The sequence below is a fragment of the Aulostomus chinensis genome, chromosome 9, assembly GCF_037954235.1.
Source record: "Aulostomus chinensis isolate RoL2024-O1b breed Wild chromosome 9, RoL_Achi_v1.0, whole genome shotgun sequence".
Lineage (NCBI taxonomy): Eukaryota > Metazoa > Chordata > Actinopteri > Syngnathiformes > Aulostomidae > Aulostomus > Aulostomus chinensis.
In genome coordinates, this window is record NC_141328.1 from 28,882,626 (window position 1) to 28,896,281 (window position 13,656).

The window sequence follows — 13,656 nt, forward strand, 5'->3', positions numbered from 1 at the left end:
CTGCTTACCTCTGTGGGAGGCAGTGGAATTGGTATCATCACAGGTTCCAGGAGGTCTGGGCAGAGATGTGGAACCAGTTCCACCTGAGGAGGGGGGGCAAATAGTTAAAGTCATTGAGTGTAGCAGGGGCCATCACACAGCTTACTGGTCTTTACCAACACAAGGCTGCCCCACGTCCCCCTGCTGCCTCATTAGCACTCGTGCAAAAAACAGACTGTAAACTCCTGAGGAGGAGAGGAGGGGAGAGGAGAGGAGAGGAGAGGAGAGGAGGAGAGAAGAGGAGAGAAGAGGAGAGGAGGAGAGGAGAGGAGGGGAGAGGAGAGGAGGAGAGAAGAGGAGACGAGGAGAGGAGGGGAGAGGAGAGGAGACGAGGAGACGAGACGAGACAAGGAGGGGAGGAGAGGAGAGGAGAGGAGGGGAGAGGAGAGGAGGAGAGAAGAGAAGACGAGGAGAGGAGAGGAGGGGAGAGGAGAGGAGACGAGACGAGACGAGACGAGACAAGGAGGGGAGGAGAGGAGAGGAGGGGAGGGGAGAGGAGAGGAGAGGAGGAGGGGAGAAGAGGGGAGGAGGGGAGGAGAGCAGAGGAGAGGAGAGGAGAGGAGAGCCGAGGAGATGAGAGGAGAGGAGAGGAGAGGAGAGGAGAGGAGAGGAGAGGAGAGGAGAGGAGAGGAGAGGAGCCGTCTAAACCGGACAGTAAAGTGATGAAACTTCTACCGTCATTATTTCTTTCTTAGAAATGGGACAAATCCACTCGGTCTGTGGAGACGTGTCATCAATGTGGGTTCCCTTTAACATCAGTGGTGTCATTGTGAATGTGGAAATGAAAGGAAAGAAGACGGGAGTTTGGTTTGGGAACACACGCGTGAGCTGTGCTGGGTTCTGGGCTCACCCAGCTGCTGGTTCCCAGTAGAAGTTTCCAGTATGACCAGTCTCATTAGGTGATAAACAGCTAGCTCTCGTCTCCAGTATATCTCACCAGATGATCAATAGACCAGTGTTAAACCAGGAAGCCATCGGCCTCGTGTCAAAGAGGTTTTCACAGAAAAAAAATGATGACATCAGGGTTAAGGGTCAGAAATGAGCAATCAATGGGGAGGTCATCCTGCGGGACCTCCGCTTTGCCCTCAGGCTCGGCTGGATAATGAGAACGACCCAATTATCACTCAGCCATGACGGAAGCGATACATATTTATAATCTAACTACTTTACACACGCATGCACCAGTGCTGCTGACAGAGCCCCTGCCCTGCCTTCCAGGAGGTTGTTCTCCTCTCCCCTTAGTGTCTGTGGCAGTTTGAGCATCGTCACAGTCAGTGAGGACGTACATTCAGGCGCAGTGCAGCAGTCACGAGAACAAGGCAAGCACCTCGCACGCCGTCTTTACTCATTTCTGGGTGCAGACGTGTGATATTGTGACAGGAAACATGAGACAGAAAAAAGCCTGCTTCACATTCCTGTCAGTCCCGTTGATGACAGATCATTGGCAGGAAACAGCAGCCAGTCCACACAGCGATACCACGGGGGCTCTGCAGGGGTATCTCATGGGTATCTGACCTCTGTAAATAGAGGTCTCGTTCATCTTGATCCACCTGTCTGCTTGGATGGGTTGGTGGCCACCAGAGGGAAGCACTGAGACCAGCAGTGGGAGCAGGCTGCTGGTGCCCTTAATAATTTCATAGACAAAGTCAGCTGAAGGTGAAAGATGACCTGAGCACAGCACAGAAGCCTCTCCCACTTTCTGAAGAACGGCCCGCCCACACACACACACACACACACACACACACACACACACACACACACACACACACACACACCCTTGTACTTATATCTTTGTGAGGACTTTCATTGACGTAATGCATTCCCTAGCCCCTCACCCTAAACCTAACCATCTCAACTAACTGCCTGATTCTAACCTTGACCCTAAACCTAACAGAACCTGACCCTAAACCTAACAGAACCTGACCCTAAACCTAACCAGAACCTGACCCTAACCTCGACCCCAAAACCAAGTGGACCCTTTGAAGAAGTGAGGACCGGCTAAAATGTCCTCAATCTGTAGGTTAAATACTATTTTCGTCCTCAATATATAGCAAGTACAAGAACACATACACACACACACACACACACACACACACACACACACACACCATGACACGTCGATGTTCTCAATTCGAAAGAAAGAAAATAACTAAGACACAAATTAAGAAAAAGTCAAACACTAGGACACCGATCACCATCTCAGGTTGAGATTCATAATCAAAAAAATTAAATACATGTTTTGATGACCCCCCAACACACACACACACACACACACACACACACACACACACACACACACACTGGTAATCAGGGCAGAAAGACTGACTGAGCCTGAACTGATGGTCGATAAAACACTTGTGTAAACCTACAAACAGCAAATTCGTTTGTTTGGTGGCTGAGGGCGGAGGAGTAACGGGACTCACCGACGCCACCAGCGGGGAAACAGCGGCCTCTGCTGGGTGCCCACTGCAGTGCACCCGGACCAGCCAGACGCGTCGTGCTCCCGGTCCATTCATAATTCCTTACGCGCTGCCTCTCCTCCAGCTCCACGGGCTGTGTTTCCACCTGTCCAAGTTGAGACTGGTTGGTTTGGGGGGGGGGGGGTCATGGTGTTTATCTGATTGCAGACCTCCACGTGCCAATATGTCTTTTATTGGTCACTGAATGAGCTCGTGGCGCCGCCGTGCTCGGGACTCCTCTTTTACGCACACAGTGCGTAATGACAAAAACCAGCCTGGAGGACAAGACATTCAGATACTCATCGTCTTCATAGTCTCCTGGGAGCCATCTGGGAGGTTACTGTGGAAACAAGGGCACCATGGCAACGGTGACTGGGGTTACCGTGGAAACGACCGTCGCCATGGAGATTGCATCACGGCGGGCTATATTTGAGGCATCCAAAGAGAAGCATGCTCCGTCTCTGATGGCGGTGTGTGTGTGTGTGTGTGTGTGTGTGTGTGTGTGTGTGTGTGTGTGTGTCCGCTCCCGCGTGTGTCTGGGGCTGATGATGAGGCTCTGGCTGGTGATCGACCGGCCCGGCTGGGCCGAGTTCACACACGGGCCGAGCAGGAGAGCTCCTTTCGCGGAAGTGTGTGTGTGTGTGTGTGTGTGTGTGGGGGGGGGGGGGGGGTTGATTTAAAGACAGTAGCATTTGGACTAGACTTTAACGCACGATAAAGGCTTAGCACAGAACGGTCTGATTGAGAGACTATATGCTGACCTGCGTTTTTTCAGACATCACGTGTTTAAACACACAAATATATTTAAACGATTCTGAATATTGTACAAAGGCGATGACCGACGAATCACGACTCATGTTGATACGAAGTGAGCGTCCTCCGAGTTCACCTGCAGGCACACACACAGCTACCTGTTGGGACAGTAGACGGACTGTTGCACGAGGCACAACAGCGCCGCCCCCCGCCCCCCCTCCACTCAGAGAACTGGCCCTAATACTTGAAGGAGCTCTGCGTCTCCAGGCGCGAATGGAACCATAAAGAATTGTGAATTCAGATCATTGAAATGGAAAATCCTGACTCTGACAATGGAGCTCTGAACAGACAGGGGTTGCCCGCTCTCTCTCTCTTTCTCTCTCTCTCTCTCTGTCTCTTTATTCCTTTTTTCTTTATCTGATCCACCGCTGCTTCTCCACGCAGCGGCAGCCCCCCAGCCTCTCCACGTCTCCTCCCGTGACACTGAAGCTGCTACACGTCGGTGAAAATCTTCTTGTTTATATTCACGCAGTTCTGCGAGTTGTTGGTGGTGTTGGGGGCGGTGGTGTTGGGGGCGGTGGTGGGGAAGTTGGGCTGCTGTTTGAAGGCGCTGTTGATGCCGTGCTCCTCTATCACCATGTACTCGCTCTTGCTGAGTGAGGAAGAGGAGCGCGTCTTCCTCAGCTCCTCCGCGTCCGCTAGGGGCTGACAGCTGCCCACGTGCAGGTACTGCGCCTGCTCCTCGCCCTCCGTCTCCCGGTGGTAGAAGTAGTTGAAGTTGGAGACGATGACGGGGACCGGCAGGGCGATGGTCAGCACGCCGGCGATGGCGCACAGAGACCCCACTATCTTCCCCCCGATCGTCACGGGGTGCATATCCCCGTAGCCCACGGTTGTCATGGTAACCACAGCCCACCAGAACGCGTCTGGGATGCTGTTGAAGCCCGAGTCTGGGTCGTCTGCCTCGGCAAAGTAGACAGCGCTGGAGAAGAGAATGACTCCGATGAAGAGGAAGAAGATGAGCAGGCCCAGCTCGCGCATGCTGGCCTTCAGAGTCTGTCCCAGGATCTGGAGCCCCTTGGAGTGGCGCGAGAGCTTGAAGATACGAAACACCCTGACCAGCCGGATGACGCGCAGGATGGCCAGGGACATGGCCTGCTGGCCGTTGCCCTGCCGCTCCGCCAGCTCCGTGCCCAGCGTGATGAAGTAGGGGATGATGGCCACGATGTCGATGATGTTCATGATGTTCTTGGAGAACGTGGCTTTGCTCGGGCACGCGAAGAAGCGCACCAGCAGCTCGAAGGAGAACCAGATGATGCACAACGTCTCCACCACGAAGAACGGGTCCGAGAAGGGGCTGATAAGGAACGGCAGGGTGCCATTCACCACGGGGGCGATCGTGATCGGGTCCCTGTTCTCGTCCCTGAACTCAGGCAGCGTTTCTAAGCAGAAGATGACGATGGAGATGAGGATGACCAGCACCGAGACGATGGCGATGCCCCGCGCGGGTCCCGAGCTCTCTGGGTACTCGAACAGCAGCCACACCTGCCGCTGAAACTCGTTCTCCGGCAGCGGCCGCTCCTCTTCCTTGATGAAGCCCTCGTCCTCCTGAACTTCTCCATGGCCTCCTCGCCCAGCTCGTAGAACCGGATCTCCTCGGAGAATATGTCGATGGGCACGTTGACGGGTCTCCTGATGCGCCCGCCGGACTGGTAGTAGTACAGGATGGCGTCAAAGCTGGGTCGGTTCCGATCGAAGAAGTACTCGTTCCTGAGAGGATCAAAGTACCTCATCCGTTTCTTGGGGTCCCCCAGCAGGGTTTCTGGGAACTGGGAGAGGGTCTTGAGCTGCGTCTCGAAGCGTAAGCCTGAGATGTTAATGACCACGCGCTCGCAGCACTCGTGATCCGGCTCGTATCGGTCCAGCGAGTGGTGGCCCGGGAGAGCCGCCGACTCCTCCAGCATGTTGTCACACGCCACGACCGTCATCACGTCGGCCTCTGTCTCGGTGTATCCGTGGTTCACCAGGTTGTCGCCCCGGGTTTTGGTCGCGCTCGGCGGGGGTGATGGCAGGAGGCTGAGGTGGTCGTCCATGCGCGGTCGAAGACGCATACAGGGGCGGCCGCCTCGCCCCCTCCGCGTACCCCGGTCAACCACAGCCGCCGCCAAAGCCCAGTCTCTCTCTCTCTACCTCTCTCCCCCTCTCTCTCTCTCTCTGTCTCTCTCTCTCTCTCTCTCTCTCTCTCTCTCTCTGTCTCCCAGCTCTTCACTTTCACTCTCCACTGTTGCTGCTCCCGCCCACAGCCACAGATCTGGGTTTATAAACAGGCCTTCCACCCGCCCACAGCACGCCAGCGCTGGGTACCTTTCCCCGTCCTCCGCCAATCGCAGGATAGACGAACACACACACACACACACACACACACACACACACACACACACACACACACACACACACACACAGAAGCAACAGACGGGCGTCATTCAACACCAAGGCTTGGGCGTGCCTTTGCCTCCATGCCCCTTTCTTCGTCTTACACACACACACACACACACACACACACACACACACACACACACACACACACACACACACACACACACACTTGGCAAATTCAAACCATCTCATTTCTTTTAAAGGAGGTCAGCAATGTGAGAAACAGGATTCTTACAGGCTGCAACGTCATCGAGGTCATTGGGATGAAGGTGATATTTCATGGCTGACACACGCATTTCAAAAGGTCAAACGCAGGTTGCAACTGCATCCTGGTGGCAGGTTTGATCTCAGTCACTCAGGTAAAGGGGAGGGGGGTGACTGACTCCCACACATTGCCTCACATTTCATCATCACCTTGAAGACACACAATAACTGACCTCATCATATTTAATCGTTACTATGTGTGGAGTCGTTGTTGAGTTGTTGTAAAAAATGATAGTTAAAATGATTCCTGACCAGCAGCTGTGGAAGGCTGGTGAAGCCCGACGCGCCGACGGTCACCAGCTACTGGTGCTGGCGTCTCTTCTGATTATTCCACCTTAGACTGGTGGTCACATTTGTCCATTAGCTGCAGCTGAGCCCTCGGGAGCTGCTGTCCAAGGTGCTGAAATGAAGAAATAAAAAGGAGGAGAGGTGTGTGTGTGTGTGTGTGTGTGTGTGTGTGTGTGTGTGTGTGTGTGTGTGTGTGTGTATGGGGGGGGGGCATACTTTTCTTATTGCCAATAACCGATTCATTGCAATTAACCAAGAGGTCCCAAAAATCGTCGCAGTTACATGAGTCACGCGTGCTGCGTCTGAGGTGTTTCAGATCCGCTCACTAAGAAATTCGACCTAAACGCTGGTCTGAGCCTGTTGGTTTTCCCACCCAAGACAACAAAGACATTCCCCTCTTACATTCAAAAAAAGTACATTAAAGGAAAAGTTTTGGACAAACTTCAACAGATTAAAGTCACATTAAGTCGAAAACTGATATAATTAGCTTAGCCCGCTAGTGCCAGTATCAATACGGTGTTAGCTGTAGAACTTGGCCCAAAATGTTAGCTTAGCTCATCAACGTCTGTATCAGCATGGTTAGCTCCAGGTTAGCTCAGCTAACATCCAGCTGGTCTTTGTTCAGGATCAATGTTAAGGTTCTTTGTCAATTGTTCATCTGCGCCGATAGCAAATTTACATCACAATTATGACATGAACGAACTACCCAGTGTAAACGCACCCCTAAACCTGTTGCATAGCATATTGCTAAGAATTGCATGTTACCTGTAAATTAGCAATCATGGTCATATAATGTTTATGTAATGCTAACTTCAAATATATGACATTTGTCTCAGTGCCTAAAGCATTAAAGACATGGAGAAAGTTGTGTGTTACCGGCTTTAATGTCTTTATTTCTCCGTCTAACAGACTGAGCTCTTCAGCGCATGTAGCTAATCTGACACTAGCCAGGACACCCCAAGAGCTTGTTAGCTCCCTGGTAGCAGGCAGATTTTATCATGAAGCTAAACGATTGCTTGCCTATCTCATATTTGTCACACATATCCAAAGATAATGGCTGTATTGTTCTCTTTGTGTTTTTGTTTCAGGTGAGCCCCCTTTTCCCTCAGAACTGGTGGGAGTTCTTGCACCAGTGCTGTTCCAGATTTGAATCTTGGTTCTGTCTGCTGCGCTGCTTTGTGTTCTCACTTGTTCTGAGCTTTTAGGGGTTGGAAACAAATAAATATCAGGTGACAATGAGCAGAAAGGTTCTGAATAAGGTTTGTGAGCGAGCCGAACCTGTTCCCCGTCCGTGGAATAGGCCTTGCTGACTGTAGCCGATCTTGATGGGCAGTTTTTCAAGGACCAATTGACTGAATGGTACCTTCCAGAACTCAAGGATTGTTTTTCAAGCGAGCAAATCATTTTTGTTGTTCACTTGAGCCATGAGAACAACTCCAAAAATCTAAATATCCCAAAATGATTCTGATCAGGTTCAAGCATCATTCCAAGGTTGTAGGAATGAGGGCAGCATGCGGGATGAGGACATCCAGCTGGTCACGTGTCAACGCAGGTCTGCGTGCGACTGCAGCCAGTCGAAGGTCTTCAAGTACAACAATGCCTTACACTTGTGTGTATGTGTGTGTGTGGGTGTAAGTAGGTGGTGGTGCATGAGAGCAGAGAATAAAACGAGAAAGACTGAAAGTTGGCTCACAGCGAAGCTGCTCAACAGAGATGATATGGAACACAAAGACACTCATAAAACCTGCAGGAGCTTCCCTCACGCGACTCGTCTGACGTCTTTGACAGAGGCAACCTTGCAAATGTTCACTGGGAATTTTACATTCACGGTGAGAACCACGTGCAGGCTTCATATCAACAAGTGGACGGGACGCAGCCCCAAACAGAGGGAGGGAAAGAGGAAAGAGCTTGTGAACGTCTGCTTCTTCCTCGGGGATTAATTTTTAAAAAAAAATCCATGAATATGAAAAATGTTGGAAAAAAACATCTGCATTTATTCCCCGGAACGTTGATCATCTGACCACGTCTGACCCTTGTACCCAACCTACAGTGTGATGTAAGCACGCCCACCGTGCCTTTGTTGTGACTTGAAAAAAACCACACAAATAATAAAATGCTAAACTGGTAGGAGCCAGGTTTTACTGTCAGATTTGAAGCGAACATCCAGAGAGAGAAAATCCTTCATATACACAGGAAACACTGGACAAACACTTCATATCGTAACTAATGTTCAGTTATCGATATTCAGTTACAGATACTCAATCAAATACTGCACCTTTGTGCAATTTTGAAGTTCTTTATTGTCTCCTTGAAGTATTTTCCGCCTTTGTCACACACTCACTTGTAATTCCTTTCAGCGATTGGTACTTTAACAACCTTTACCTCTATAAAGCTAATTCTCCTGAATAATCAACCTACTATTTGGTCAGGTACATTTTGTTCAGTCTAGTTTCCTGTACAATGACTTTGAATGCAGTATTTTTTACTTTAAAAATACTGTCGTTGTTTTTTTCAGTTACTAAACAAAATCCCAACGTTGGCTTCAGTCCACACGTGAGATACGCAGGTATTCAGCTGCAGCTTCGCCTATCAAGCTAGGCTAGTCGGCTTGCTAGCGCCGTAGCAGTGGAGGCACAAATCCCTCAAGTGTCAGCTTACGTTGATCTTTTCTATTTGAATGTTTTTACCGCCGCCATTCACTGCTGGCAGTGTGCTACTGTGTGTTATTTGGGATAACGATGGAACTTTGGCATGGGTTCTTCACTCTCCGCACCACATGGCACTCACAGGGTCGCACACCTTTACCGTACAAATGATACACAAAATATTAACAAGTGGTTCAAGATATTTGATTTCTAACGAGTCGCTCATTCTGTGGTCCCTGATCAGTGTGTAGAGTGACATTTCCTCCTGCTCAGAGCTTCCCTCTAAGACACCACACCTGAACTGATCCAGGACCTGGACCAGGATCAGTCTCCTCCTCTAATTGTGGCAGCATCACCAGCCTCCTCCAGTTGTGTGCACCAGGTGTATTGCTTGACTAAGTGAATATTACTTGGTCTCTGTTTACTGGAGACCGGGATTAGACTTGACGACAGTACCTTTATTCTCTCATTCGCCCTTCAGCTGATGAACCATCTGTGTCAATGATCTATTGGGGTGGAAATCCTCCTGCCTTCACTACTATGCCATTGCAGATGCTGTCTGGACTCTCTGTCACTGAAGGTCTATTTGACACAAAAGGATAAATGAGTTAAGCTAAGCACTGACGATAGATGGTCCTGTGATCGTCATCCATTAGAGCCTGTTTTCCTATTAAGGCCACATTCAAGCTGTCTTGTGTTAAAAGGGCCAGTCGGTCCACAGGGAGGCAGCTCAGGGACAGCCAGAAGGCTTTTTAATGTGGTTTCCACTCCCCGTGTTAAATATAGTACCACCCAACTCCCTTATTAACCTGCAAAATTGGGCTACCTTGCACATTGCACTTGAATGCCACAAACTGGAATGTGGCTGACTGAGGGGCAATGAAACAGGCCCAACGAGCATGAGAGGAGGAAGTGGGCCGTTTTGCAGGAAGAGGTCATGGACATCTGGTTGCACTTGAGAAAATGAGCTAGTTTGGGTCTTCTGCAAGGGTTGCACAGCAGTTTTCATTCAGAATTGCTGGGAAAAGGGTGAAGTTAATGTCTTAAAGAGCAAACGGTGGATCAAAACCTGTCAGGGCATCTTTACTTCAGCACGTTTGGATGGAAGCTCTGACCTCACAAGCAGACATATGTGTTAGCATCAAAAATGTGTTTACCACAAACTCCACTTTTGCTGCCGCTGCTGCTTTTCGTTTTATTTTATTTGTTTGCTCTCTTTTTCTCCACTAAGTTCAGGCTGCAGCCCGCTTTTGTTTCTGTCTGGCTGATGTTTACATGCTGACATCTTGGGCCTATATCATCTTTGAACTCACCCGTCCAAACCAATGTTTCTGAGGATTTCTCTCGGCTCACAGCGTTCTCATCCTCGTGAAGTAGTTCTGTCTCAAAGCCGACAGGAACAGCAAAGAAGAAAACACATTAAATCTTCAAATACAGAGCTCCTCACTGGGGGGAAGGATGATTAAATGATAATGACATATGTGAGCAAGCCTGACCATATAAGTCTAAAAATGACCTTTATTATAGAAGACAAACTCTCTGGAGAGTTTGACAGGATGATGATGAGACTTCCTGTCGGTGTGGCCCTGGATATAAATGTCACAGGACTATTTGAGCTGTGGAGAATGTCTGAGTGCATCTTTCCCTGGACGAGGCCTGAGGGAATGATGGGAGGACTAATGTCAGGGAAGGAGACAAGGATTCAGAGCAGAGATACCCCTCAAACTCAAAGACTGTAACTGTTCTTCCTCTGTTCTTATATCCTGAAACAGGAGGCTCTAAATGCAGCGATGTAATGTTTTGTGGTGTCGAGAAGATTCCCACCTGAAAATCTTGGAGTAGAGCCGCCGGTGAACTGTTGGTTTGAGCACCTGGTCAGGACGCCACCTGGACACCTCCCCAGGGAGGTATTCCTGGCAGGTCCACCACAGAGGAGACCGCAGGAGGGACCAGGTGGAGGGATTATATCTCCACGATGACGTGGGAATCCCCCAGTCAGAGCTGCCATGTGGCCAGGGATGGAGAGGTTTGGGGTTCCCTGCTGGAGCTGCTACATCCTCGACCTGACGGTAGATAAACAGTTGAAGATGGCGATGAGGCATCAAAATAGCACCCCCCAGCACTCTGGATGTGATGTCACCACGCCTCGGAACACTATTCTCTATCTCGCAGTGTTAACTCGAGAGAAAAAGGATTTCTGTGTGATCCACCTTACATTCTGATGTGTTCTTGCTCAGGCAAAACTTCCTGGAACTCTCCACTGTAGTTTTGCGTAACCCTGCTAACGTCCAGCAGTACATAACCTCGGAGGTTATAATCCTGTTCAACCACAGACCGCTCAGTCTCTTTGGGTGTTGGCATGGTCAGCTGATTAAACCGCTGCGCTGATGTCTGTCAAACAATCTGAGTGTCATCTGTTTCATCAAAACAAAAACATGTGTACACTATATGACTTCCATGACATCATTGCTTTTGCTAATTAGCAGGCCCAGCTAATAAAATTATGTGTTTTCTCAGATGCAATGACAAACGACAGTTATTACCCTGCAGATGATTCCGTCTTAGATCCAGATTCTAATCACCCCTCATTTACAAGCCGTCTCTTCCTGTCCCTCTGTGGCGTGTTCACTCTCACCCCACATCCTCCTCATGTTCACATGCACACAAGCAGTAAAAGCACACTGGGGGGCTGTAATCTGAATATTCACAAATGAAAAGCAGGCCCGTATGGACAGGGCACCTGTGTATGTGGATTAATTAATCAACCGCTCATATTAGCATAATTATAGATATCACTGTCGGCGTGCAGCTGCACACGACAGCAGCACAGAGGAGGAAAACAGGAGGAGAAGCAGAGCGAGGATGGGGCCATCTGTAGAACAAAGCCTGACTGGCCAGGAGCTGCACCAGGTCCTGCCGTAACCTCGGCAACGGAGAGAGGGATGGGGTAAAAGGGCAGAGAGGAGGGAGCCACATGGCAGAGGCTCGTCTGGCTGTGGCACTCCATTATCGTCAGAGTCTGATGATGATCTGTGCTCGCTGGCTGGAGACAATGAGGTAAACAAACACGTGCACGCATGTAAAGCATGTACACAGACCCACGCGTGTGCTCACACGACAGATTTTGCTTTGCTATACATGTCAGCCATCTTGTCACGTAAAGACATCCGTTATCTAGGCTAAACTGAGGTTCTGTCATCAATATGAAGGAGTAGTGGCAGTTACATGTATGCATAACAGATGAAGTCCCAGCAGAGCACATCAGCTGCGGCAGCAAGACGGCCTCGTCCCTGTTGTACAATCCATGCAGCCAATGAGAACAGAAACAGGAACAACGGAGGAGGACAAATACAGCGGTTGATTGAAGTGAAACCTCGAATGTCTTATCCAAATCAAAGCTCTGGAGACCAAGAGGGACTCTGATGAATCATAAAGCCTTGTAATTATCTATTAATTAGATTGTTTGACCCACTTAGACCCTATACTTAGAAGCCAAATGTTTCTCAGAGAGTCGGAGTAAGTCAGGTGCAACCATGGCAACATCTGCGTCCTCACATGTGAGTTTATGAAATATAAAACTCTCTGTGTAAGCTTTCCAGGTTGTGGTTGTAAAGAGCAGGGGAAGTCATGTCCTACCAAGAATTAAATGAGCAGGAAGTGTGAGAACCCCATCACGTCCCCTTCTCAGCCCTCCCTCCCTATGTTGACTTACTCACACTTCATTTCTCACCTCCTCCTCCTCTCCCCCTCTGTGTCTCTCACCTCCTCTCGTCTCTTTCTCGGCATCTTTCTTGTTCATATGTTTCTCAACCACACTTGAGCACGACCACACGCCGGTGCTCCTCCCCCAGCGGTGCTCCTCCCCCAGCGGTGCTCACCCAGATCCTCTGGTGCCTTTGGTGGCCTTTTGCCAATTTAATTAACATTTATTATTTTGTGAAAATATTGTAACTATAAGGGGCTGCACGGTGGAGCAGTGGTCAGCACTGTGGCCTCACAGCAAGAAGGTTCTGGGTTCGAGTCCCGGCTCGGGCGCGGGATCTTTCTGTGTGAGTCTCCATGTTCTCCCTGTTCCTGCTGGGTTCTCTCTGGTACTCCAGCTTCCTCCACAGTCCAAAGACATCAAGAGGGACCAGGTTAATCCAGACTCTAAATTGACCGTAGGCGTGGCTGGGAGAGCCAATGGTTGTCTGTCTCTGTATGTTGGCCCTGCCATGGACTGGTGACCTGTCCAGGGTGAACCCCGCCTCTCGCCCGTTGACGCTGGGAGAGGCTCCACCCCCCCCCCCCCGTGACCCTTACTAGTAAGGAATAAGCGGAAGACAACGATGGATGGATTGTAACTATAAGCCTACAAAATGTTTATGTCTTAAGTTTTGAATGTATATTTTTGTTCAGTCTTTTTCAGGGATGCTGACCCTTTTAGAGTTGAATCACGTTTCCGTGTCCCTCAAAATTCTATTTTTTTATTGTATATACTGTATTTCATGCTCCGTATACTCAATGAACTGGTTTGACAGTTGCGAGTCCTTGCTCGTATGTTCAGAGGCGTTGCTTTTTATAAATGGAACATATTTGTGCCATCTGTGTTTACTGTTTACCTTTGTTGACACGTGTCCCTCCTCACTGCTGTGTCCCTCCGTCCTTCCACCCGGGCCCTGCTGAGGGAACCCAACGGGTCCCCACTTGGTCCAGATGGTTATTGGTACATCCTGCCTGCTGTTCTCCACTACGCCACTGACGCTCACAGACATTTTGCTGGGCAGGAAAGC

At 49.8% G+C, this 13,656-nt stretch overlaps 1 protein-coding gene across 1 annotated transcript in view; it reads right to left on the reverse strand.

Moving 5' to 3' along the window:
- Positions 1-5,446, reverse strand: part of LOC147256691 (potassium voltage-gated channel subfamily A member 3) — a 6,299-nt gene extending 853 nt beyond the window's left edge. Inside the window, 3 exon segments of the mRNA XM_086214908.1 lie at positions 9-83; positions 2,463-4,861; positions 4,864-5,446. Of these exon segments, the coding sequence (XP_086071034.1) occupies positions 3,744-4,861; positions 4,864-5,362 (1,617 nt within the window). The 5' untranslated portion in view covers positions 5,363-5,446 and the 3' untranslated portion in view covers positions 9-83; positions 2,463-3,743.
- Positions 5,447-13,656: the final 8,210 nt, after the last annotated feature.